Source organism: Coregonus lavaretus, assembly GCF_964263955.1.
Source record: "Coregonus lavaretus genome assembly, chromosome: 27".
NCBI lineage: Eukaryota > Metazoa > Chordata > Actinopteri > Salmoniformes > Salmonidae > Coregonus > Coregonus lavaretus.
Genome location: NC_140014.1, coordinates 42,783,677 through 42,808,571, shown reverse-complemented (window position 1 = coordinate 42,808,571; position 24,895 = coordinate 42,783,677). Strand labels below are relative to the sequence as shown.

Below are 24,895 nucleotides of genomic sequence, written 5' to 3'. Positions count from 1 at the left end.
GTAGTGAGCTAGGTTATAAGGCTGTCTTCCCGTAGTGAGCTAGGTTATAAGGCTGTCTTCCCGTAGTGAGCTAGGTTATAAGGCTGTCTTCCCGTAGTGAGCTAGGTTATAAGGCTGTCTTCCCGTAGTGAGCTAGGTTATAAGGCCGTCTTACCGTAGTGAGCTAGGTTATAAGGCCGTCTTCCCGTAGTGAGCTAGGTTATAAGGCTGTCTTCCCGTAGTGAGATAGGTTATAAGGCTGTCTTCCCGTAGTGAGCTAGGTTATAAGGCTGTCTTCCCGTAGTGAGCTAGGTTATAAGGCCGTCTTCCCGTAGTGAGCTAGGTTATAAGGCTGTCTTCCCGTAGTGAGCTAGGTTATAAGGCCGTCTTCCCGTAGTGAGCTAGGTTATAAGGCCGTCTTCCCGTAGTGAGCTAGGTTATAAGGCTGTCTTCCCGTAGTGAGCTAGGTTATAAGGCTGTCTTCCCGTAGTGAGCTAGGTTATAAAGCCGTCTTCCCGTAGTGAGCTAGGTTATAAGGCCGTCTTCCCGTAGTGAGCTAGGTTATAAGGCTGTCTTCCCGTAGTGAGCTAGGTTATAAGGCTGTCTTCCCGTAGTGAGCTAGGTTATAAGGCCGTCTTCCCGTAGTGAGCTAGGTTATAAGGCCGTCTTCCCGTAGTGAGCTAGGTTATAAGGCTGTCTTCCCGTAGTGAGCTAGGTTATAAGGCCGTCTTCCCGTAGTGAGCTAGGTTATAAGGCCGTCTTCCCGTAGTGAGCTAGGTTATAAGGCTGTCTTCCCGTAGTGAGCTAGGTTATAAGGCCGTCTTCCCGTAGTGAGCTAGGTTATAAGGCTGTCTTCCCGTAGTGAGCTAGGTTATAAGGCTGTCTTCCCGTAGTGAGCTAGGTTATAAGGCTGTCTTCCCGTAGTGAGCTAGGTTATAAGGCCGTCTTCCCGTAGTGAGCTAGGTTATAAGGCCGTCTTCCCGTAGTGAGCTAGGTTATAAGGCCGTCTTCCCGTAGTGAGCTAGGTTATAAGGCCGTCTTCCCGTAGTGAGCTAGGTTATAAGGCTGTCTTCCCGTAGTGAGCTAGGTTATAAGACTACATCATGGGCTGGATAAAAGCACTCTATCATCTTCAGAACTGGATAATCATTTCTTTAATTTCCCTCATAAAATAGAAAAATAAATGATATTGTTTGTTCTGTCTCTCATATATGGAGGACTAAAAGTGCCACAATTAAATAAATAAATACACCATTAAATAATTACTTAAATGTGTCATTAATCAATTAAAATTAGAATTAAATACATAAATGTGTTATTAAATGTGTCATTAATTAATTCAAATACCGATTCATTTTATGTAAAATACATATATAATAATTTCACTATTTACATTTACATTTCATGGTCCTGCGTTGGAGTGCTTCCTGAATTACTTAAAACTGTCAAACTGACCCATCAAAAGTTGGTAGGCGGAACCTAACGCCTGATTGGTTACCCTCTGCATCAAGCCAAGACAAATCAATTCCGGATAATGTCAGCAGGTCCTGCTTCTACATCCTCTGCTAAGTTTAAAATGTCTCTAACCAACTCCCTGGAAAGTTCACGGAGATCCTCCATTGTCTCTATCCAGGTTGGCCTACTCTACTTCAGACCAAAGCAATGGATCAGACTAGATTCGCGTTAGCCCCGCCCACTGACTTTGATGGGTCAGTTTGACAGTTTTAAGTAATTCATGAATCACTGCAATGCAGGATCATGAAATGTAAATGTAAATAGTGAAATAATTATATATGTATTTTACATAAAATGAATCGGTATTTGAATTAATTAATGATACATTTAATTACACATTTATGTATTTAATTCTAATTTTAATTAATTAATGACACATTTAAGTAATTATTTAATGGTGTATTTATTTATTTAATTGTGGCACTTTTAGTCCTCCATACTCATAAAGCTGTGATTGAGAATAGCCTATCCCAAGGCTATAGACTTTCATTCTTGGTATTTTTGAAAGCCACAACAACTTCAGGACAACACCTTTGTAGGCTAGAATATTTAGGAAATAAGCTACCGTTCATAACTGTAACTTGTTCGAAAAACCTTTTATGACAGGCCAGTAGGAGGATAGCTTATTGGACGTCAGTACTTTATCTCAACATCATTACTGCTGGGCAGACTCATTATCATTACGTTAGATAATCATTAATTATTCTAATATATTATTCTGGTTACCTGTCCCTGTAACTTGTGGAGTTCCTCTACCAGCTGGGCTGATTCATGCTGCATGTTCTTTACCGTGGTGATCACCTGCATCTTCCACTCCTCCATCTTCTTCACCTGGATACATCACAATATATACATTAGACACAGCTAAATTAGACCCACCTTTATGCACGGAATTGCACTATAAACAGTGATTCCTCATCTGTGATGTGAATCATTTTTTATGTCCTTGTAAGGTTTTATGACACAAGGCACAGTTCTGTAAAAACAGACAATAAAATGCTAATATCTTATCTTACCTGCTGTTTCAGTGTAATGCTAATATCTTATCTTACCTGCTGTTTCAGTGTAATGCTAATATCTTACCTGCTGTTTCAGTGTAATGCTAATATCTTATCTTACCTGCTGTTTCAGTGTAATGCTAATATCTTATCTTACCTGCTGTTTCAGTGTAATGCTAATATCTTATCTTACCTGCTGTTTCAGTGTAATGCTAATATCTTACCTTACCTGCTGTTTCAGTGTAATGCTAATATCTTATCTTACCTGCTGTTTCAGTGTAATGCTAATATCTTATCTTACCTGCTGTTTCAGTGTAATGCTAATATCTTATCTTACCTGCTGTTTCAGTGTAATGCTAATATCTTACCTGCTGTTTCAGTGTAATGCTAATATATTATCTTACCTGCTGTTTCAGTGTAATGCTAATATCTTACCTGCTGTTTCAGTGTAATGCTAATATCTTATCTTACCTGCTGTTTCAGTGTAATGCTAATATCTTATCTTACCTGCTGTTTCAGTGTAATGCTAATATCTTATCTTACCTGCTGTTTCAGTGTAATGCTAATATCTTATCTTACCTGCTGTTTCAGTGTAATGCTAATATCTTATCTTACCTGCTGTTTCAGTGTAATGCTAATATCTTATCTTGCCTGCTGTTTCAGTGTAATGCTAATATCTTATCTTACCTGCTGTTTCAGTGTAATGCTAATATCTTATCTTACCTGCTGTTTCAGTGTAATGCTAATATCTTATCTTACCTGCTGTTTCAGTGTAATGCTAATATCTTATCTTACCTGCTGTTTCAGTGTAATGCTAATATCTTATCTTACCTGCTGTTTCAGTGTAATGCTAATATCTTACCTTACCTGCTGTTTCAGTGTAATGCTAATATCTTACCTTACCTGCTGTTTCAGTGTAATGCTAATATCTTACCTGCTGTTTCAGTGTAATGCTAATATCTTACCTGCTGTTTCAGTGTAATGCTAATATCTTACCTGCTGTTTCAGTGTAATGCTAATATCTTACCTTACCTGCTGTTTCAGTGTAATGCTAATATCTTATCTTACCTGCTGTTTCAGTGTAATGCTAATATCTTATCTTACCTGCTGTTTCAGTGTAATGCTAATATCTTATCTTACCTGCTGTTTCAGTGTAATGCTAATATCTTATCTTACCTGCTGTTTCAGTGTAATGCTAATATCTTATCTTACCTGCTGTTTCAGTGTAATGCTAATATCTTATCTTACCTGCTGTTTCAGTGTAATGCTAATATCTTATCTTACCTGCTGTTTCAGTGTAATGCTAATATCTTATCTTACCTGCTGTTTCAGTGTAATGCTAATATCTTATCTTACCTGCTGTTTCAGTGTAATGCTAATATCTTATCTTACCTGCTGTTTCAGTGTAATGCTAATATCTTACCTTACCTGCTGTTTCAGTGTAATGCTAATATCTTATCTTACCTGCTGTTTCAGTGTAATGCTAATATCTTATCTTACCTGCTGTTTCAGTGTAATGCTAATATCTTATCTTACCTGCTGTTTCAGTGTAATGCTAATATCTTATCTTACCTGCTGTTTCAGTGTAATGCTAATATCTTATCTTACCTGCTGTTTCAGTGTAATGCTAATATCTTATCTTACCTGCTGTTTCAGTGTAATGCTAATATCTTATCTTACCTGCTGTTTCAGTGTAATGCTAATATCTTATCTTACCTGCTGTTTCAGTGTAATGCTAATATCTTATCTTACCTGCTGTTTCAGTGTAATGCTAATATCTTATCTTACCTGCTGTTTCAGTGTAATGCTAATATGTTATCTTACCTGCTGTTTCAGTGTAATGCTAATATGTTATCTTACCTGCTGTTTCAGTGTAATGCTAATATGTTATCTTACCTGCTGTTTCAGTGTAATGCTAATATCTTATCTTACCTGCTGTTTCAGTGTAATGCTAATATCTTATCTTACCTGCTGTTTCAGTGTAATGCTAATATCTTATCTTACCTGCTGTTTCAGTGTAATGCTAATATCTTATCTTACCTGCTGTTTCAGTGTAATGCTAATATCTTATCTTACCTGCTGTTTCAGTGTAATGCTAATATCTTATCTTACCTGCTGTTTCAGTGTAATGCTAATATCTTATCTTACCTGCTGTTTCAGTGTAATGCTAATATCTTATCTTACCTGCTGTTTCAGTGTAATGCTAATATCTTATCTTACCTGCTGTTTCAGTGTAATGCTAATATCTTATCTTACCTGCTGTTTCAGTGTAATGCTAATATCTTATCTTACCTGCTGTTTCAGTGTAATGCTAATATCTTATCTTACCTGCTGTTTCAGTGTAATGCTAATATCTTACCTTACCTGCTGTTTCAGTGTAATGCTAATATCTTATCTTACCTGCTGTTTCAGTGTAATGCTAATATCTTATCTTACCTGCTGTTTCAGTGTAATGCTAATATCTTATCTTACCTGCTGTTTCAGTGTAATGCTAATATCTTATCTTACCTGCTGTTTCAGTGTAATGCTAATATCTTATCTTACCTGCTGTTTCAGTGTAATGCTAATATCTTATCTTACCTGCTGTTTCAGTGTAATGCTAATATCTTATCTTACCTGCTGTTTCAGTGTAATGCTAATATCTTATCTTACCTGCTGTTTCAGTGTAATGCTAATATCTTATCTTACCTGCTGTTTCAGTGTAATGCTAATATCTTATCTTACCTGCTGTTTCAGTGTAATGCTAATATCTTATCTTACCTGCTGTTTCAGTGTAATGCTAATATCTTACCTTACCTGCTGTTTCAGTGTAATGCTAATATCTTATCTTACCTGCTGTTTCAGTGTAATGCTAATATCTTATCTTACCTGCTGTTTCAGTGTAATGCTAATATCTTATCTTACCTGCTGTTTCAGTGTAATGCTAATATCTTACCTGCTGTTTCAGTGTAATGCTAATATCTTATCTTACCTGCTGTTTCAGTGTAATGCTAATATCTTATCTTACCTGCTGTTTCAGTGTAATGCTAATATCTTATCTTACCTGCTGTTTCAGTGTAATGCTAATATCTTATCTTACCTGCTGTTTCAGTGTAATGCTAATATCTTATCTTACCTGCTGTTTCAGTGTAATGCTAATATGTTATCTTACCTGCTGTTTCAGTGTAATGCTAATATCTTATCTTACCTGCTGTTTCAGTGTAATGCTAATATCTTATCTTACCTGCTGTTTCAGTGTAATGCTAATATCTTATCTTACCTGCTGTTTCAGTGTAATGCTAATATCTTATCTTACCTGCTGTTTCAGTGTAATGCTAATATGTTATCTTACCTGCTGTTTCAGTGTAATGCTAATATGTTATCTTACCTGCTGTTTCAGTGTAATGCTAATATGTTATCTTACCTGCTGTTTCAGTGTAATGCTAATATCTTATCTTACCTGCTGTTTCAGTGTAATGCTAATATCTTATCTTACCTGCTGTTTCAGTGTAATGCTAATATCTTATCTTACCTGCTGTTTCAGTGTAATGCTAATATCTTATCTTACCTGCTGTTTCAGTGTAATGCTAATATCTTATCTTACCTGCTGTTTCAGTGTAATGCTAATATCTTATCTTACCTGCTGTTTCAGTGTAATGCTAATATCTTATCTTACCTGCTGTTTCAGTGTAATGCTAATATCTTATCTTACCTGCTGTTTCAGTGTAATGCTAATATCTTATCTTACCTGCTGTTTCAGTGTAATGCTAATATCTTATCTTACCTGCTGTTTCAGTGTAATGCTAATATCTTATCTTACCTGCTGTTTCAGTGTAATGCTAATATCTTATCTTACCTGCTGTTTCAGTGTAATGCTAATATCTTATCTTACCTGCTGTTTCAGTGTAATGCTAATATCTTATCTTACCTGCTGTTTCAGTGTAATGCTAATATCTTATCTTACCTGCTGTTTCAGTGTAATGCTAATATCTTACCTTACCTGCTGTTTCAGTGTAATGCTAATATCTTATCTTACCTGCTGTTTCAGTGTAATGCTAATATCTTATCTTACCTGCTGTTTCAGTGTAATGCTAATATCTTATCTTACCTGCTGTTTCAGTGTAATGCTAATATCTTACCTGCTGTTTCAGTGTAATGCTAATATCTTATCTTACCTGCTGTTTCAGTGTAATGCTAATATCTTATCTTACCTGCTGTTTCAGTGTAATGCTAATATCTTATCTTACCTGCTGTTTCAGTGTAATACTAATATATTATCTTACCTGCTGTTTCAGTGTAATGCTAATATCTTATCTTACCTGCTGTTTCAGTGTAATGCTAATATCTTATCTTACCTGCTGTTTCAGTGTAATGCTAATATCTTACCTGCTGTTTCAGTGTAATGCTAATATCTTATCTTACCTGCTGTTTCAGTGTAATGCTAATATCTTATCTTACCTGCTGTTTCAGTGTAATGCTAATATCTTATCTTACCTCCTGTTTCAGTGTAATGCTAATATCTTATCTTACCTGCTGTTTCAAGGTGTCCCTCTCCTGCAGCAGCTCTTCAAACTGGTTGGAGCTGACTCCTCCGGAGTCTCCTGCCTGCAGTACCGAGACCAGGGTATGGCACTTCTGGGTCAGCGCGTCGATCTCAATGTCCTTCTCTCTGATGATGATGATGAAGATGAAGATGAAGAAGAAGATGAAGAAGACGAAGAAGACGAAGAAGAAGAAGAAGAAGAAGAAGAAGAAGAAGAAGAAATTGTATTTGCACCTTTCGAGATACTCAATGATCATCTGTAGCTCAATTGGTAGAGCATGGCGCTTGTAACGCCAGGGTAGTGGGTTCGATCCCCGGGACGTAAAAATGTATGCGCACATGACTGTATGTCGCTTTGGATAAAAGCGTCTGCTAAATGGCTTATTATTATTATTTACACTAGAAAAAGGGGCATGATGGCACCAAAACACAACAATATATATAATTTATCGGACACTTTTATCCAAATGAACTTACAGTTAGTCATGCACGCATACATACTTTACGTATGGATGGTCCCGGGAATCAAACCCACTATCCTGTTGCAAGCGCCTTGCTCTACCAACAGAGCTACTGTCTTTTTGGCCACCAAATATTACAACACAACTACACCTGATGATCCGGGACAGGTTCTGGATGGTCTCTCTGAACATCTCCTGGCTGCCTGAGGGGTCTGACATGGTGGACAGCCGCTGGTTCTCCTGCTGGACCTTGAGGAGCACAGCCTCCTTCCCTGCTACGATGTCCATGATGCGGTGGTAGTCTGATCTCAGCTGACTGTTCTCCCGTGTCTTCTCATTCAGCACCGCCAACACCTACATTCATAATAATAATAATAATAATAATACATTTTACTTTAAAAGTCTACATACATTTGACTCTATACTATATACTGTATGTAGACTACTACATCTATACTATATACTGTATGTAGACTACTACATCTATATTATATACTGTATGTAGACTACTACATATATACTATATACTGTATGTAGACTAATACTACATATACTATATACTGTATGTAGACTACTACATCTATACTATATACTGTATGTAGACTACTACATCTATATTATATACTGTATGTAGACTACTACATCTATATTATATACTGTATGTAGACTACTACATATATACTATATACTGTATGTAGACTACTACATCTATACTATATACTGTATGTAGACTACATCTATATTATATACTGTATGTAGACTATTACTACTACATCTATATTATATACTGTATGTAGACTACTACATATATACTACATACTGTATGTAGACTACTACATCTATATTATATACTGTATGTAGACTACTACATATATACTATATACTGTATGTAGACTATTACTACTACATCTATATTATATACTGTATGTAGACTACTACATCTATACTATATACTGTATGTAGACTACTACATCTATATTATATACTGTATGTAGACTACTACATCTATACTATATACTGTATGTAGACTAATACTACATCTATACTATATACTGTATGTAGACTAATACTACATATATACTATATACTGTATGTAGACTACTACATCTATACTATATACTGTATGTAGACTACTACATCTACAGTGGGGAAAAAAAGTATTTAGTCAGCCACCAATTGTGCAAGTTCTCCCACTTAAAAAGATGAGAGAGGCCTGTAATTTTCATCATAGGTACACGTCAACTATGACAGACAAATTGAGGAAAAAAAATCCAGAAAATCCCATTGTAGGGTTTTTAATGAATTTATTTGCAAATTATGGTGGAAAATAAGTATTTGGTCACCTACAAACAAGCAAGATTTCTGGCTCTCACAGACCTGTAACTTCTTCTTTAAGAGGCTCCTCTGTCCTCCACTCGTTACCTGTATTAATGGCACCTGTTTGAACTTGTTATCAGTATAAAAGACACCTGTCCACAACCTCAAACAGTCACACTCCAAACTTCACAATGGCCAAGACCAAAGAGCTGTCAAAGGACACCAAAAACAAAATTGTAGACCTGCACCAGGCTGGGAAGACTGAATCTGCAATAGGTAAGCAGCTTGGTTTGAAGAAATCAACTGTGGGAGCAATTATTAGGAAATGGAAGACATACAAGACCACTGATAATCTCCCTCGATCTGGGGCTCCACGCAAGATCTCACCACGTGGGGTCAAAATGATCACAAGAACGGTGAGCAAAAATCCCAGAACCACACGGGGGGACCTAGTGAATGACCTGCAGAGAGCTGGGACCAAAGTAACAAAGCCAACCATCAGTAACACACTACGCCGCCAGGGACTCAAATCCTGCAGTGCGAGACGTGTCCCCCTGCTTAAGCCAGTACATGTCCAGGCCCGTCTGAAGTGCATTTGGATGATCCAGAAGAGGATTGGGAGAATGTCATATGGTCAGATGAAACCAAAATATAACTTTTTGGTAAAAACTCAACTCGTCATGTTTGGAGGACAAAGAATGCTGAGTTGCATCCAAAGAACACCATACCTACTGTGAAGCATAGGGTTGGAAACATCATGCTTTGGGGCTGTTTTTCTGCAAAGGGACCAGGACGACTGATCCGTGTAAACGAAAGAATGAATGGGGCCATGTATCGTGAGATTTTGAGTGAAACCCTCCTTCCATCAGCAAGGGCATTGAAGATGAAACGTGGCTGGGTCTTTCAGCATGACAATGATCCCAAACACACCGCCCGGGCAACGAAGGAGTGGCTTCGTAAGAAGCATTTCAAGGTCCTGGAGTGGCCTAGCCAGTCTCCAGATCTCAACCCCATAGAAAATCTTTGGAGGGAGTTGAAAGTCTGTGTTGCCCAGCGACAGCCCCAAAACATCACTGCTCTAGAGGAGATCTGCATGGAGGAATGGGCCAAAATACCAGCAACAGTGTGTGAAAACCTTGTGAAGACTTACAGAAAATGTTTGACCTGTGTCATTGCCAACAAAGGGTATATAACAAAGTATTGAGAAACTTTTGTTATTGACCAAATACTTATTTTCCACCATCATATGCCAATAAATTCATTAAAAATCCTACAATGTGATTTTCTGGATTTTTTTTTCTCATTTTGTCTGTCATAGTTGACGTGTACCTATGATGAAAATTACAGGCCTCTCTCATCTTTTTAAGTGGGAGAACTTGCACAATTGGTGGCTGACTAAATACTTTTTTTCCCCACTGTATATTATATACTGTATGTAGACTATTACTACATATATACTATATACTGTATGTAGACTACTACATCTATACTATATACTGTATGTAGACTATTACTACTACATCTATATTATATACTGTATGTAGACTACTACATCTATACTATATACTGTATGTAGACTACTACATCTATATTATATACTGTATGTAGACTACTACATCTATACTATATACTGTATGTAGACTAATACTACATCTATACTATATACTGTATGTAGACTAATACTACATATATACTATATACTGTATGTAGACTACTACATCTATACTATATACTGTATGTAGACTACTACATCTATACTATATACTGTATGTAGACTACTACATCTATATTATATACTGTATGTAGACTACTACATCTATACTATATACTGTATGTAGACTACTACATATATACTATATACTGTATGTAGACTACTACATATATACTATATACTGTATGTAGACTATTACTACTACATCTATACTATATACTGTATGTAGACTACTACATCTATACTATATACTGTATGTAGACTACTACATCTATACTATATACTGTATGTAGACTATTACTACTACATCTATACTATATACTGTATGTAGACTACTACATATATACTATATATTGTATGTAGACTACTACATCTATACTATATACTGTATGTAGACTATTACTACATCTACAGTTGAAGTCGGAAGTTTACATACACTTTAGCCAAATACATTTAAACTCAGTTTTTCACAATTCCTGACATTTAATCCTAGTAAAAATTCCCTGTCTTGGGGCAGTTAGGATCACCACTTTATTTTAAGAATGTGAAATGTCAGAATAATAGTAGAGAGAATTATTTATTTTAGCTTTTATTTCTTTCATCACATTCCCAGTGGGTCAGAAGTTTACATACACTCAATTAGTATTTGGTAGCATTGCCTTTAAATTGTTTAACTTGGGTCAAACGTTTCGGGTAGCCTTCCACAAGTTTTCCACAATAAGTTGGGTGAATTTTGGCCCATTCCTCCTGACAGAGCTGGTGTAACTGAGTCAGGCTTGTAGGTCTCCTTGCTCGCACACGCTTTTTCAGTTCTGCCCACACATTTTCTATAGGATTGAGGTCAGGGCTTTGTGATGGCCACTCCAATTCCTTGACTTTGTTGTCCTTAAGCCATTTTGCCACAACTTTGGAAGTATGCTTGGGGTCATTGTCCATTTGGAAGACCCATTTGCGACCAAGCTTTAACATCCTGACTGATGTCTTGAGATGTTGCTTCAATATATCCACATAATTTTCCTTCCTCATGATGCCATCTATTTTGTGAAGTGCACCAGTCCCTCCTGCAGCAAAGCATCCCCACAGCATGATGCTGCCACCCCCGTGCTTCACGGTTGGGATGGGGTTCTTCGGCTTGCAAGCTCCCCCTTTTTCCTCCAAACATAACGATGGTCATTATGGCCAAACAGTTCTATTTTTGTTTAATCAGACCAGAGGACATTTCTCCAAAAAGTACGATCTTTGTCCCAATGTGCAGTTGCAAACCGTAGTCTGGCATTTTTATGGTGGTTTTGGAGCAGTGGCTTCTTCCTTGCTGAGCGGCCTTTCAGGTTATGTCGATATAAGACTTGTTTTACTGTGGATATAGATACTTTTGTACCTGTTTCCTCCAGCATCTTCACATGGTCCTTTGCTGTTGTTCTGGGATTGATTTGCACTTTTCGCACCAAAGTACGTTCATCTCTAGGAGACAGAATGAGTCTCCTTCCTGAGCGGTATGATGGCTGCGTGGTCCCATGGTGTTTATACTTGCATACTATTGTTTGTATAGATGAACGTGGTACCTTCAGGCGTTTGGAAATTGCTCCCAAGGATGAACCAGACTTGTGGAGGTCTACAATTTCTTTCTGAGGTCTTGGCTGATTTCTTTTGATTTTCCCATGATGTCAAGCAAAGAGGCACTGAGTTTGAAGGTAGGCCTTGAAATACATCAACAGGTACTCCTCCAATTGACACAAATGATGTCAATTAGCTTATTAGAAGCTTCTAAAGCCATGACATCATTTTCTGGAATTTTCCAAGCTGTTTAAAGGCACAGTCAACTTAGTGTATGTAAACTTCTGACCCACTGGAATTATGATACAGTGAATTATAAGTGAAATAATCTGTCTGTAAAGAATTGTTGGAAAAATTACTTGTGTCATGCACAAAGTAGATGTCCTAACCGACTTGCCAAAACTATAGTTTGTTAACAAGACACTTGTGGAGTGGTTGAAAAACGAATTTTAATGACTCCAACCTAAGTGTATGTAAACTTCCGACTTCAACTGTACACTACCAGTCAAATGTTTGGACACACCTACTCATTCAAGGGTTTTTCTTTATTTTCTACATTGTAGAATAATAGTGAAGACATCAAAACTATGAAATAACACATATGGAATCACATAGTAACCAACAAAGTGTTAAACAAATCAAAATACATTTTATATTTGAGATTCTTCAAATAGCCAATGTAGAAAATAGTTTTTAAAAAATATAGAAAAACCCTGGAATGAGTAGGTGTGTCCAAACTTTTGACTGGTACTATAAATGTAGTCTACTTGGCGAATAAAGTTGATTCTGATTGTGATTCTGACCTGCTCTCTCTCAACAGCATAGGCCTGCAGCTGCTGCTGAAGAAACATCATGTCCTGGCTGTGGCTTCCTCCCCCCAGGGAGACTCTAGCGTGCAGCGCCTGGATCTCCAGGTCCTTGAGAGAAAAAAAAATGGTATATTTCAATAAGACGACGTTACATAGCCTCAAAAACATGGTTCAACTATACATCTGATATCATGGATGGTCAGTCCTTGCATCCATAGGTCAGTCTATGAATTTAGAGAGATTTTACATTTCTCCAGCCCCATCGTTCAGCTTTTTTTACCAAAACAGTTGTTTGAACTGCATATTGCGCTTTTAAAATACATACCTTCTGCAAGACCATCTGGGAGAGTTTCCCAATCTCCTCTCTGGAGACCGTCAGCTGGTCCAACTGTCTGGTCAGGTTCAGGTTCTTCTCATTCAGCTGGCTGATCTCCGTCTCCTTCTCCTTGATGCCCTTCAGATTCAGATTCAGATCAGATGTATTAGCGAGAAGGCCACCGCAGCTTAAGCCAAGTGAGATGGATGATGTCATTAAATGTATATTCACATTTTTGTCATTTAACAGATGGCAGATTATTTAGTAGATTCTTATAATAATAAATAATAAAATGCAGGAAATACCTTCACCAGACGGTCTATCTCCACCTTTGACAGGTCATGTTTCTCGTTGCAGTTCTCTCCGTTATTCAGAGACGACTGGGTCTTGTCTTCCTGTTGGAGGATGACCACTTCCTGTTCCTGGGAGGAGCGGGTGTGGCCGAGGTGATCTACTTCCTGCTGCAGGCGCCCAATCTCCTCGTCCTTGGCGTGGATCAGCCTATCGTAGTTCTCTCTGCTCTGCTCGTGGCGTTGATGGGCCTGATCCAACTCATTCTGCTGCGCCTGGACAGACTGCTGGGAGGAGAGGAGGCGATCCCGCTGCTCCTCCATTCTCCTCCTCAGGGCCTGCACCTCCTCCCCCAGCCCGTCTCTGGAGCTCTTCAGCTGGCTGATCTCAGTCTCCAGTTCTGTGATTCACATTTTCTGAATGTGACTGTCCTCAATGAGGTAATTCCTTTTGCAGCACTCTCAATACAATCAGGGCTCCAGACTGCAACCTTTTAAATTCGCATTTCGCGACCCTTTGTGCGAGTTAACATTTTTATAAAAATTGGTCGCACTGGTGTGAGCTGAACAGTCTACCTGGTCACCTCAATCAAAAACGTCCTATTTTTTTTGCGACGGATAAAACCATGAATTTGTTAAACAGTAAAATGGGGCTGGTGCCACCAACTGAAAAAGTTAGTGTCACCGGTGCCACCAGGGGAAAATGTTAGTCTGGAGCCCTGACAAAACATACAGACGGAATCACATATTTAAAAACAACAGCAGATAGCAAATTACAGTGCATTCGGAAAGTATTCAGACCCCTTGACTTTTTCCACATTGTAATTTTTTCCCTCATTAATCTACACACAATACCCCATAATGACAAAGCAAAAACAGGTTTTTAGACTTCAGCAAATGTATTAAAAATAAAAAACCGAAATACCTTATTTACATAAGTATTCAGACCCTTTGCTATGAGACTTGAAATTGAGCTCGGGTGCATCCTGTTTCCAATGATCATCCTTGAGATGTTTCTACAACTTGATTGGAGTCCACCTGTGGTAAATTCAATGGATTGGACATGATTTGGAAAGGCACACACCTGTCTATATAAGGTCCCACAGTTGACAGTGCATGTCAGAGCAAAAACCAAGCCATGAGGTCGAAGGAATTGTCCGTAGAGCTCTGAGACAGGATTGTGTCGAGGCACAGATCTGGGGAAGGGTACCAACAATTGTCTGCAGCATTGAAGGTCCCCAAGAACACAGTGGCCTCCATCATTCTTAAATGGAAGAAGTCTGGAACCACCAAGACTATTCCTAGAACTGGCCGCCCGGCCAAACTGAGCAATCAGGGGAGAAGGGCCTTGGTCGGGGAAAAGGGCCTTGGTCAGGGAGGTGACCAAGAACCCGATAGTCACTCTGACAGAACTCTAGAGTTCCTCTGTGGAGATGGGAGAACCTTCCAGAAGGACAACCATCTCTGCAGCACTCCACCAATCAAGCCTTTATGGTAGAGTGGCCAGACGGAAGCCACTCCTCAGTAAAAGGCACGACAGCCCGCTTGGAGTTTGCCAAAAAGCACCTAAAGGACTCTCAGACCATGAGAAACAAGATTCTCTGGTCTGATGAAACCAAGATTGAACTCTTTGGCCTGAATGCCAAGCGTCACGTCTGGAGAAAACCTGGCACCATCCCTACGGTGAAGCATGGTGGTGGCAGCATCATGCTGAGGGGATGTCTTTCAGCGGCAGGGACTGGGGAGACTAGTCAGGATCGAGGGGAAAGATGAACGGAGCAAAGTACAGAGAGATCCTTAATGAAAACCTGCTCCAGAGCGCTCAGGACCTCAGACTGGGGGCGAAGGTTCACCTTCCAACAGGACAACGACCCTAAGCACACTTATGTAAATGTGATATTTCCTGCGGGTTTTATTTATACATTTGGGGGACTTGTAATCCATTTTAGAATAAGGCTGTAATGTAACAAATGAGGAAAAAGTGAAGGGGTCTGAATACTTTCCGAATCCACTGTAAATTTACCTGTGATGATGTCCAGGGTGCGTGGCTCGGCCAGGCCGGGGTGCTGGGGTCTGCTCTGCTGGTCCCTGAGGCGGTCAATCTCCTCCTGATAGGATGATAAGAATTTATTAAACTTTTATTTTATATTTTACTTTTCATTACATAAATTAATTATATCAAAGTACTTTAAAGCGGGGGGAGGGGGGGGGGAACAACAATGCAATTTAAAAAAACTTAAACAAATAATTAAATGGTTAAGATGGACAATCATGGCAGGACGGGTGGTTCAGTCAGTGAGATTTGTAAGAGTGGCGGTGAGGTTTAAGTTTAATTTCCCGAGGGGAAAAGTATCTTAGACACACAGTACTGCTGTATACAAAACAGACACTGTACATTCCACACTCAACATGTGTCAATGTGTACTTGTCACTATCCAAATAAACCCAAAACGCATAGCATAATAGATCCATTGCACGTTACCCCACGTCATTCATACTGTCGACGAACCTTCAGGTGACTCTTGTCTTCCTTCATGCCTCCCAGCTGCTTGTCCTTCTCCTCCAGAGCTGCCCTCAGGGCCCCAGCCTCCTCTGTGGCTGCCTGGACCACGGCCTCCATCTCCCTCTGGGTGGCGGCCATGCTAGACCTCAGGCTCTCCATGAAGGAGTCCTTCTCCTGGAGATTCACATTTAGAATCAGAAACATTTAAAATGCGCAATCTAGCGATTGCTACATACATTTTTGGAATTTTAAATTAACGATATATAGTCATTGATTATAAAAAATATATATATAACTTATAAATGTGAGCTTAGTTCAACTTCAGACTAAAGACGTTCTACTCCATTGTTTGTAAACAACGTAATTGTAAACAAACACTATATCTCCAAACCATGGTTAAATGTATCATGTTGATCTCATGGTCAGTCCTTGTATCCATAACCGTCTAAGAATTTGAGCGTCGTTACATTTCTTCAGCCATATCCATCCCTAATACCCCAAAAAAGGTGGCGGGGTGACCGCTTTGTTGTTGTTTTAAACTGCAGATTGCCCCTTTAATGTACTTAATGTGGTAATTCCTTTTGCAGCAAACACAATACATACAACCAAAATTATACAATCCAAAACAACAGATTGCAAAGGATATTTACAAGCAAACTAGGCTGGATAAGTGCTATAATTTCATAAAACATGTCAGAAAGGTCTGTCACATATTTAGATAGAGGACTCATTGATATACCCATTATAACACAACAGATGAGTCCTCTATCTAACTCTATGGAAGGTCAGCTGACCTGGAGGAGGTCGGTCAGCTGTTTCTGTCCGGCCACGGTGATGGACAGCATCTCGTTGGTGTCTCGGTGGTCGGAGGCCATCTGCTCCACGTCTCTCCTCAGCTGGGAGATCTCCAGATCCTTCTCCTGGTTCAGCCTCACCGTCCTCTCGTGCTCCGTCTGCAAGTAATCAAATCAAAGTTTATTTATATAGCACTTTAAACAAAAAATGTGGTTCAAAGTCAACGCTTAATGAATTAATTTAAATAATGATGAAAGTGAGAAAGATAAAAACAACTTTCTAGATAAATATGAAATGAAGACAAATATGAAATGAAGACAAATATGAAATGAAGACAAATATGAAATGAAGACAAATATGAAATGAAGATTAATATGAAATGAATACAAATAAATATGAAATGAAGATAAATAAATATGAAATGAAGATAGATATGCAGGTGTACAGCAATCTTTAAGTCATACCACATATTCTCAATTGGATTGAGGTCTGGGCTTTGACTAGGCCATTCCAAGACATTTAAATGTTTCCCCTTAAACCACTCGAGTGTTGCTTTAGCAGTATGTTTAGGGTCATTGTCCTGCTGGAAGGTGAACCTCCGTCCCAGTCTCAAATCACTGGAAGACTGGAATAGGTTTCCCTCAAGAATTTCCCTGTATTTAGCGCCATCGATCACAATTCTGACCTGTTTCCCAGTCCCTGCCGATGAAAAACATCCCCACAGCATGATGCTGCCACCACTATGCTCATCTGACCAGAGCACCTTCTCTTCCATATGTTTGGGGAGTCTCCCACATGGCTTTTGGCGAACACCAAACGTGTTTGCTTATTTTTTTCTGTAAGCAATGGCTTTTTTTCTGGCCACTCTTCCGTAAAGCCCAGCTCTGTGGAGTGCACGGCTTAAAGTGGTCCTATGGACAGATACTCCAATCTCCGCTGTGGAGCTTTGCAGCTCCTTCAGGGTTATCTTTGGTCTCTTTGTTGCCTCTCTGATTAATGCCCTCCTTGCCTGGTTTTGGTGGGCGGCCCTCTCTTGGCAGGTTTGTTGTGGTGCCATATTCTTTCCATTTTTTAATAATGGATTTAATGGTGCTCTGTGGGATGTTCAAAGTTACGGATATTCTTTTAACCCAACCCTGATCTGTACTTCTCCACAACTTTGTCCCTGACCTGTTTGGAGAGCTCCTTGGTCTTCATGGTGCTGCTTGCTTGGTGGTGCCCCTTGCTTAGTGGTGTTGCAGACTCTGGGGCCTTTCAGAACAGGTGTATATATACAGGTGGACTTTATTTAACTAATTATGTGACTTCTGAAGGTAATTGGTTGCACCAGATCTTATTTAGGTGCTTCATAGCAAAGGGGGTGAATACATTTGAACGCACCACTTTCCCATTATAAATTTATCGCATTTTTTGAAACAAGTAATTTTTTTCATTTCACCAAATGAAAAATATGAAATGAAGATAGATAAATCTGAAATGAAGATTAATAAATATGAAATGAAGATAGATAGATATGAAATGAAGATAGATAGATATGAAATGAAGATAGATAAATCTGAAATGAAGATAGATAAATCTGAAATGAAGATAGATAAATCTGAAATGAAGATAGATAAATCTGAAATGAAGATAGATAAATATGAAATGAAGATAGATAAATATGAAATGAAGATTAATAAATATGAAATGAAGATAGATAGATATGAAATGAAGATAGATAAATATGAAATGAAGATAGATAAATATGAAATGAAGATTAATAAATATGAAATGAAGATAGATAGATATGAAATGAAGATAGATAGATATGAAATGAAGATAGATAGATATGAAATGAAGATTAATAAATATGAAATGAAGATAGATAGATATGAAATGAAGATAGATAGATATGAAATGAAGATAGATAGATATGAAATGAAGATTAATAAATATGAAATTAAGATAGATAGATATGAAATGAAGATAGATAAATATGAAATGAAGATAGATAAATCTGAAATGAAGACAGATAAATGAAGATATTAAGTGTCCTAGCCTGATGCAGCAGCCTCCGCCACACATTGTCTACAACCCATGTCAAACTCATCCCACGGAGGGCCGAGTGTCTGCGGGTTTTCACTCCTCCCTTGTACTTGATTGATGAATTAAGGTCACTAATTAGTAAGGAACTCCCCTCACCTGGTTGTCTAGGTCTTAGTAAGGAACTCCCCTCACCTGGTTGTCTAGGTCTTCATTGAAAGGAAAAAACCAACAACCTGCAGACACTAGGCCCTCCGTGGAATGAGTTTGACACCCCTCGCCTACAATGTCTGCATAGGTTCGAATCTGGCCTACTGCCCTTTGACACAACCTCTCTCTGTACCTCCCCACTGACATCCTCTCCCTCTCTATCTGTTCAATAAAATACCTTAAAATATAAAAAATAAAATGAAGATAAATAAATTGATTAAACAGTAAAACTAATGAAACAGCGGACCTGCAGTGCCGAGGCGTCCATGGAGCGGGCAGCGGTCAGCTCCTCGACGGTCTGCTGGTACTGCCTGGTCTGCTCCTGGAGGCCCCTCTCTGCCTGAACCAGCTCCCCTTCCAGCTGGCTCTTCTCCAGCTTCAGAGCCTCGATGCGGGTGTCTTTCTCCAGGACCGTCCTGCTGAGAGCGGCCTGGACCTCCCTGACCTGCCTGGCCAGCTCCTCTATCCTCCCCTGGGCCTGCTCAGCCTCTGTCTTCAGCCTCTGGTTCTTCATCTTCATCTCGTAGTCTTCTGACATCACCTTCTCCTGGGAGCTCCTCATCTCAGCCAGCTCTCTGCTGAGCTCCTCTAGTTCCTTCTCCAGTTGCTCTCTGGACCCACCGGATTCTCTCCCTCTCTCCCCAGCCTCACACAGCTCTGCCCGGGCAGCAGACAGCTGCTCCTCCCTCTCCAGTAAGGTTCTCTGGAGCTCCTGGGTCTCTCTGCGTGCCTCATTGCCCATCTCCGCTGCCTGTCCCAGTTTGTCTCTCAGCGCCTTAACGGTGCCCTCCAGCTCCTGCTTGCCCATGTGTAGGTCGTTGAGAGTGAAGGCACTCTGGCTCAGTTTCTCCTGCTGGGCCTGCAGCGCCACCCTCTGGTCGGTGGCGGTACTGAGTTCTGACTTCAGCCTGGCCACCTCGGCCTCAGATTCCTTCAGCTGAACGGAGAGCTGCTCCTTCACTGAGATCACATGCTGTCACGTGGAGACAACACAAAACAATAACAGCATGTCAATAACCTTGTCTAGGTAGTGTTACTTTGCTGTGTCTCTACCTAATATAGACCTTTGCCTTGTTTGATAGCATAACACAAATGTGAGTGGAAAAACCATAACCCGATCTTGCAACCTTGTCTTTAAATAAATTCAAAATGAGATGACCATTTCCCTTTCCATTTTCAACATGTTCTCAAAAACCCAGTGTGGTCTGTACGAGTTCAAACCCGACCTGCGTAGCCTCCTGGTTCTGTCTGTCCAGTTCTTCCAGCTCGTTGAGGAGGGTATCTCGTTCCTCCTGGGTCTCTCTCAAGGACTGCTCGCTCTTCTCTAGCTCCGCCCTCAGCCCCGATAGCTGCTCCGAGGACTCCCCTCCGTCAAGGCTGTCCGACTCCACTCTCCCCTCGGCACTGGCAAGTCTCTCCTGTAGAGTCAGCTGAGGAGTTAAAAAAAGAAATGCATAACAAAATGTGCACAATAATGAAATAATCCAACTGAATCAAACACCATTGTAGAAAATCCTTCTCAGGGCCATCTCTTACCCTCTCTGAGACAACGGTCTACTATGTCACTTTGTTTCTAGTTATATGCACAGTTGAAGTCGGAAGTGTACATACACCTTCGACAAAGACATTTAAACTCAGTTTTTCACAATTCCTGACATTTAATCCTAGTAAAAATTCCCTGTTTTACAGTGAGGGGGAAAAAAGTATTTGATCCCCTGCTGATTTTGTACGTTTGCCCACTGACAAAGACATGATCAGTCTATAATTTTAATTTTATAATTTTGAGAGACAGAATAACAACAAAATCCAGAAAAACGCATGTCAAAAATGTTATAAATTGATTTGCATTTTAAATGAGGGAAATAAGTATTTGACCCCTCTGCAAAACATGACTTAGTACTTGGTGGCAAAACCCTTCTTGGCAATCACAGAGGTCAGACGTTTCTTGTAGTTGGCCACCAGGTTTGCACAGATCTCAGGAGGGATTTTGTTCCACTCCTCTTTGCAGATCTTCTCCAAGTCATTAAGGTTTCAAGGCTGACGTTTGGCAACTCGAACCTTCAGCTCCCTCCACAGATTTTCTATGGGATTAAGGTCTGGAGACTGGCTAGGCCACTCCAGGACCTTAATGTGCTTCTTCTTGAGCCACTCCTTTGTTGCCTTGGCCGTGTGTTTTGGATCATTGTCATGCTGGAATACCCATCCACAACCCATTTTCAATGCCCTGGCTGAGGGAAGGAGGTTCTCACCCAAGATTTGACGGTACATTGCCCCGTCCATCGTCCCTTTGATGCAGTGAAGTTGTCCTGTCCCCTTAGCAGAAAAACACCCCCAAAGCATAATGTTTCCACCTCCATGTTTGACGGTGGGGATGGTGTTCTTGGGGTCATAGGCAGCATTCCTCCTCCTCCAAACACGGCGAGTTGAGTTGATGCCAAAGAGCTCGATTTTGGTCTCATCTGACCACAACACTTTCACCCAGTTCTCCTCTGAATCATTCAGATGTTCATTGGCAAACTTCAGAAGGGCCTGTATATGTGCTTTCTTGAGCAAGGGGACCTTGCGGGCGCTGCAGGATTTCAGTCCTTCACGGCGTAGTGTGTTACCAATTGTTTTCTTGGTGACTATGGTCCCAGCTGCCTTGAGATCATTGACAAGATCCTCCCGTGTAGTTCTGGGCTGATTCCTCACCATTCTCATGATCATTGCAACTCCACGAGGTGAGATCTTGCATGGAGCCCCAGGCCGAGGGAGATTGACAGTTCTTTTGTGTTTCTTCCATTTGCGAATAATCGCACCAACTGTTGTCACCTTCTCACCAAGCTGTTTGGCGATGGTCTTGTAGCTCATTCCAGCCCTGTGTAGGTCTACAATCTTGTCCCTGACATCCTTGGAGAGCTCTTTGGTCTTGGCCATGATGGAGAGTTTGGAATCTGATTGATTGATTGCTTCTGTGTACAGGTGTCTTTTATACAGGTAACAAACTGAGATAAGGAGCACTCCCTTTAAGAGTGTGCTCCTAATCTCAGCTCGTTACCTGTATAAAAGACACCTGGGAGCCAGAAATCTTTCTGATTGAGAGGGGGTCAAATACTTATTTCCCTCATTAAAATGCAAATCAATTTATTACATTTTTGACATGGCTTTTCTGGATTATTTTGTTGTTATTCTGTCTCTCACTGTTCAAATATACCTACCATTTAAATTATAGACTGATCATTTCTTTGTCAGTGGGCAAACTTACAAAATCAGCAGGGGATCAAATACTTTTTTCCCTCACTGTAGGTCAGATAGGATTACCACTTTATTTTAAGAATGTGAAATGTCAGAATAATAGTAGAGAGAATGATTTATTTCAGCTTTTATTTCTGTCATCACATTCCCAGTGGGTCAGAAGTTTACATACACTCAATTAGTATTTGGTAGCATTGCCTTTAAAATGTTTAACTTGGGTCAAATGTTTTGGGTAGCCTTCCACAAGCTTCCCACAATAAGTTGGGTGAATTTTGGCCCATTCCTCCTGACAGAGCTGGTGTAACCGAGTCAGGCTTGTAGGCCTCCTTGCTCGCACACGCTTTTTCAGTTCTGCCCACACATTTTCTGTAAGTCATGTAAGGGAGTTTATTTAAGAATTAACATTGTGGCGTGCAAAACAATGGGAACGTTAGGACCCATTAAGCAAGCTGAAATCACCTCATATAGAACTTTAAGTTTTTGTTTCACCAATTCTTCCTCCTTCCTCAACGTCCCGGTGACGGTGTTGAGTTCTAGAACGTCTGCGTGTTCCACCTCCATCTTTGGTTCACTCTGTTTCAAACAATCAACACAACCATAAAATCAATGAAGAAACAACATATTTCAACACCATTGTAAATACAGTACGTGATCAGGATGCACACCTGAAGACTCTTCAGCCTCGAGATCTCCTCCTCTGCACCTTGAAAAGATGACCCCAAAAAAAGTTTGAGTTAACCTGAGCTTTTGACAAATAACTAAAACCCACTAAAGGGATGGAATCAATTCCATTTCAATTCAGTCAGTAACTGAATGGAAAATGTGAATTTCAGTTTTCCCCTCACTATACTTTGTGTATAATGTGTATTTTATATTGTATTATACAGGACGCATTTGGAAAAGAGACCTAGGTCTCACAATATGTCTTCCCTGTTAACGTAAAGGTTCAATAAAAAAAAAATCAATACTGAGACTGTACCTGCGAGAGCTTTCCTCAGCCCCTGCATCTCCTGGTCTAGCTGGGTCTTATTCCGGGCTTTCCCCTCCTGCTCCTGGACACGCGTCTGGAGCTCCGTGACAGACGTCTGCAGCCGAGTGTAGTTCTGCAACAGCTCAGCGTTCTCGGCCCGCGCCTCCTCTTTCTCCTGCTGCAGCGTGGCCTGTCTCCTCCCTGCCTCCTCCAGACCGGCTGTCAGCTCCTTCAGCCGCTCCTCCTGCTCCTCTGCTGCTTCCTTTAAGGTCTGGATGGTGCTCTGGAGGTCAGAGGGCACGGAGGAGTCCTGAGGAGCGTTGGCTGTGGCTGGACTAGTACCTGGAGGGTCCGGATACAGAGGGTAAACATGTAAGGGAAATCTGTGAGTCTTAGGTCAGGGTGGAGAAATCAGGCAGTTACAGTGCATTCGGGAAAGTATGCAGACCCCTTCCCTTTTTCCACATTGTGTTACGTTACAGCTTTATTCTAAAATGGATTAAATTAATGTTTTTCCCTCATCAATCTACACACAATACTCCATAATGACAAAGTGAAAACAGGTTTTTAGAATTATTTGGCAAATGTGTTACAAATAAAAAACAGAAATACCTTATTTACGTAAGTATTCAGACCCTTTGCTATGCGACTCGAAATTGAGCTCAGGTGCATCCTGTTTCCATTGATCATCCTTGAGATGTTTCTACAACAATTTAATCTATTTTAGAACAAGGCTGTAAAGTAACTAAATGTGGAAAAAGTCAAGGGGTCTGAATACTTTCTGAACGCACTATATGTGTTGTACAACAGCTGATGAGACTAACATTGTAAAAGTTTGAAAACATTTAAAATCAGTTTTATTTCCTGATAATTGCTGGTTGAAAATACAATCTGCACAGACCCTTTTAAATCAGCAGGTTTGCATGGGCAGGAGTTTTGGCTTTCCATGGTGACATCCCATACGGCAGTGCTGTAGTACTCGAGTTCGGTCTCCAGACCACATATTGAGTGTCTCTGTCTTTTCTCAGTGTTGGACACATTTTTACTGGGTCTTGACTCGGACAATAAGGTCTCGTAACCAGCCGAGACCAGTGGAGTAAAACATTGTTTGGTTTTATAAAACCTTTTGCCAGGCCAACTCTCCACACTTGTAACCTCAAACTTTGTCACGCTCGTTGGAATATTCGGTTTATTTTATTTTTAATACATTTTTTACCCCTTTTTCTCCCCGATTTCGTGATGTCCAAATTGGTAGTTACAGTCTTGTCCCATCGCTGCAACTCCCGTACGGACTCGGGAGAGGCGAAGGTCGAGAGCCATGCGTCCTCCGAAACACGATCCTGCCAAGCTGCACTGCTTCTTGACACAGTGCTCGCTTAACCGGGAAGCCGCACCAATGTGTCGGAGGAAACGCCGTAGGGCTGGCGACCGTGTCAGCGTGCAGGCGCCCCGGCACGCCACAAGGAGTCGCTAGAGCGCACGATGGGACAAGGACATCCAGGCCGGCCAAACCCTCCCCTAACCCGGACGACGCTGGGCCAATTGTGCGCCGCCTCATGGCACAGCCTGGGATCGAACCCGGGTCTGTAGTGACGCCTCAAGCTCTGCAGTGCCTTAGACCGCTGCGCCACTCGGGAGGCCCCTTGTTGGCATATTCTTGCTCTTTTAGTAGGGGAGACTGGGGGATGT

General features: G+C 40.4%; 1 protein-coding gene across 1 annotated transcript in view; it reads right to left on the bottom strand.

The window, feature by feature from the left end:
* Positions 1-24,895, bottom strand: part of trip11 (thyroid hormone receptor interactor 11) — a 61,230-nt gene that overhangs the window by 20,418 nt on the left and 15,917 nt on the right. The window contains exons 7-20 of the mRNA XM_084144517.1: positions 23,216-23,548; positions 22,902-22,939; positions 22,696-22,809; positions 20,229-20,432; positions 19,250-19,975; positions 16,770-16,928; positions 15,982-16,149; positions 15,496-15,580; positions 13,488-13,873; positions 13,192-13,320; positions 12,861-12,974; positions 7,627-7,829; positions 7,002-7,140; positions 2,221-2,325 (exon numbers count right to left, since the gene is read on the bottom strand). Of these exons, the coding sequence (XP_084000643.1) occupies positions 2,221-2,325; positions 7,002-7,140; positions 7,627-7,829; positions 12,861-12,974; positions 13,192-13,320; positions 13,488-13,873; positions 15,496-15,580; positions 15,982-16,149; positions 16,770-16,928; positions 19,250-19,975; positions 20,229-20,432; positions 22,696-22,809; positions 22,902-22,939; positions 23,216-23,548 (2,903 nt within the window). The remainder of the gene's footprint in view (positions 1-2,220; positions 2,326-7,001; positions 7,141-7,626; positions 7,830-12,860; positions 12,975-13,191; positions 13,321-13,487; positions 13,874-15,495; positions 15,581-15,981; positions 16,150-16,769; positions 16,929-19,249; positions 19,976-20,228; positions 20,433-22,695; positions 22,810-22,901; positions 22,940-23,215; positions 23,549-24,895) is intronic.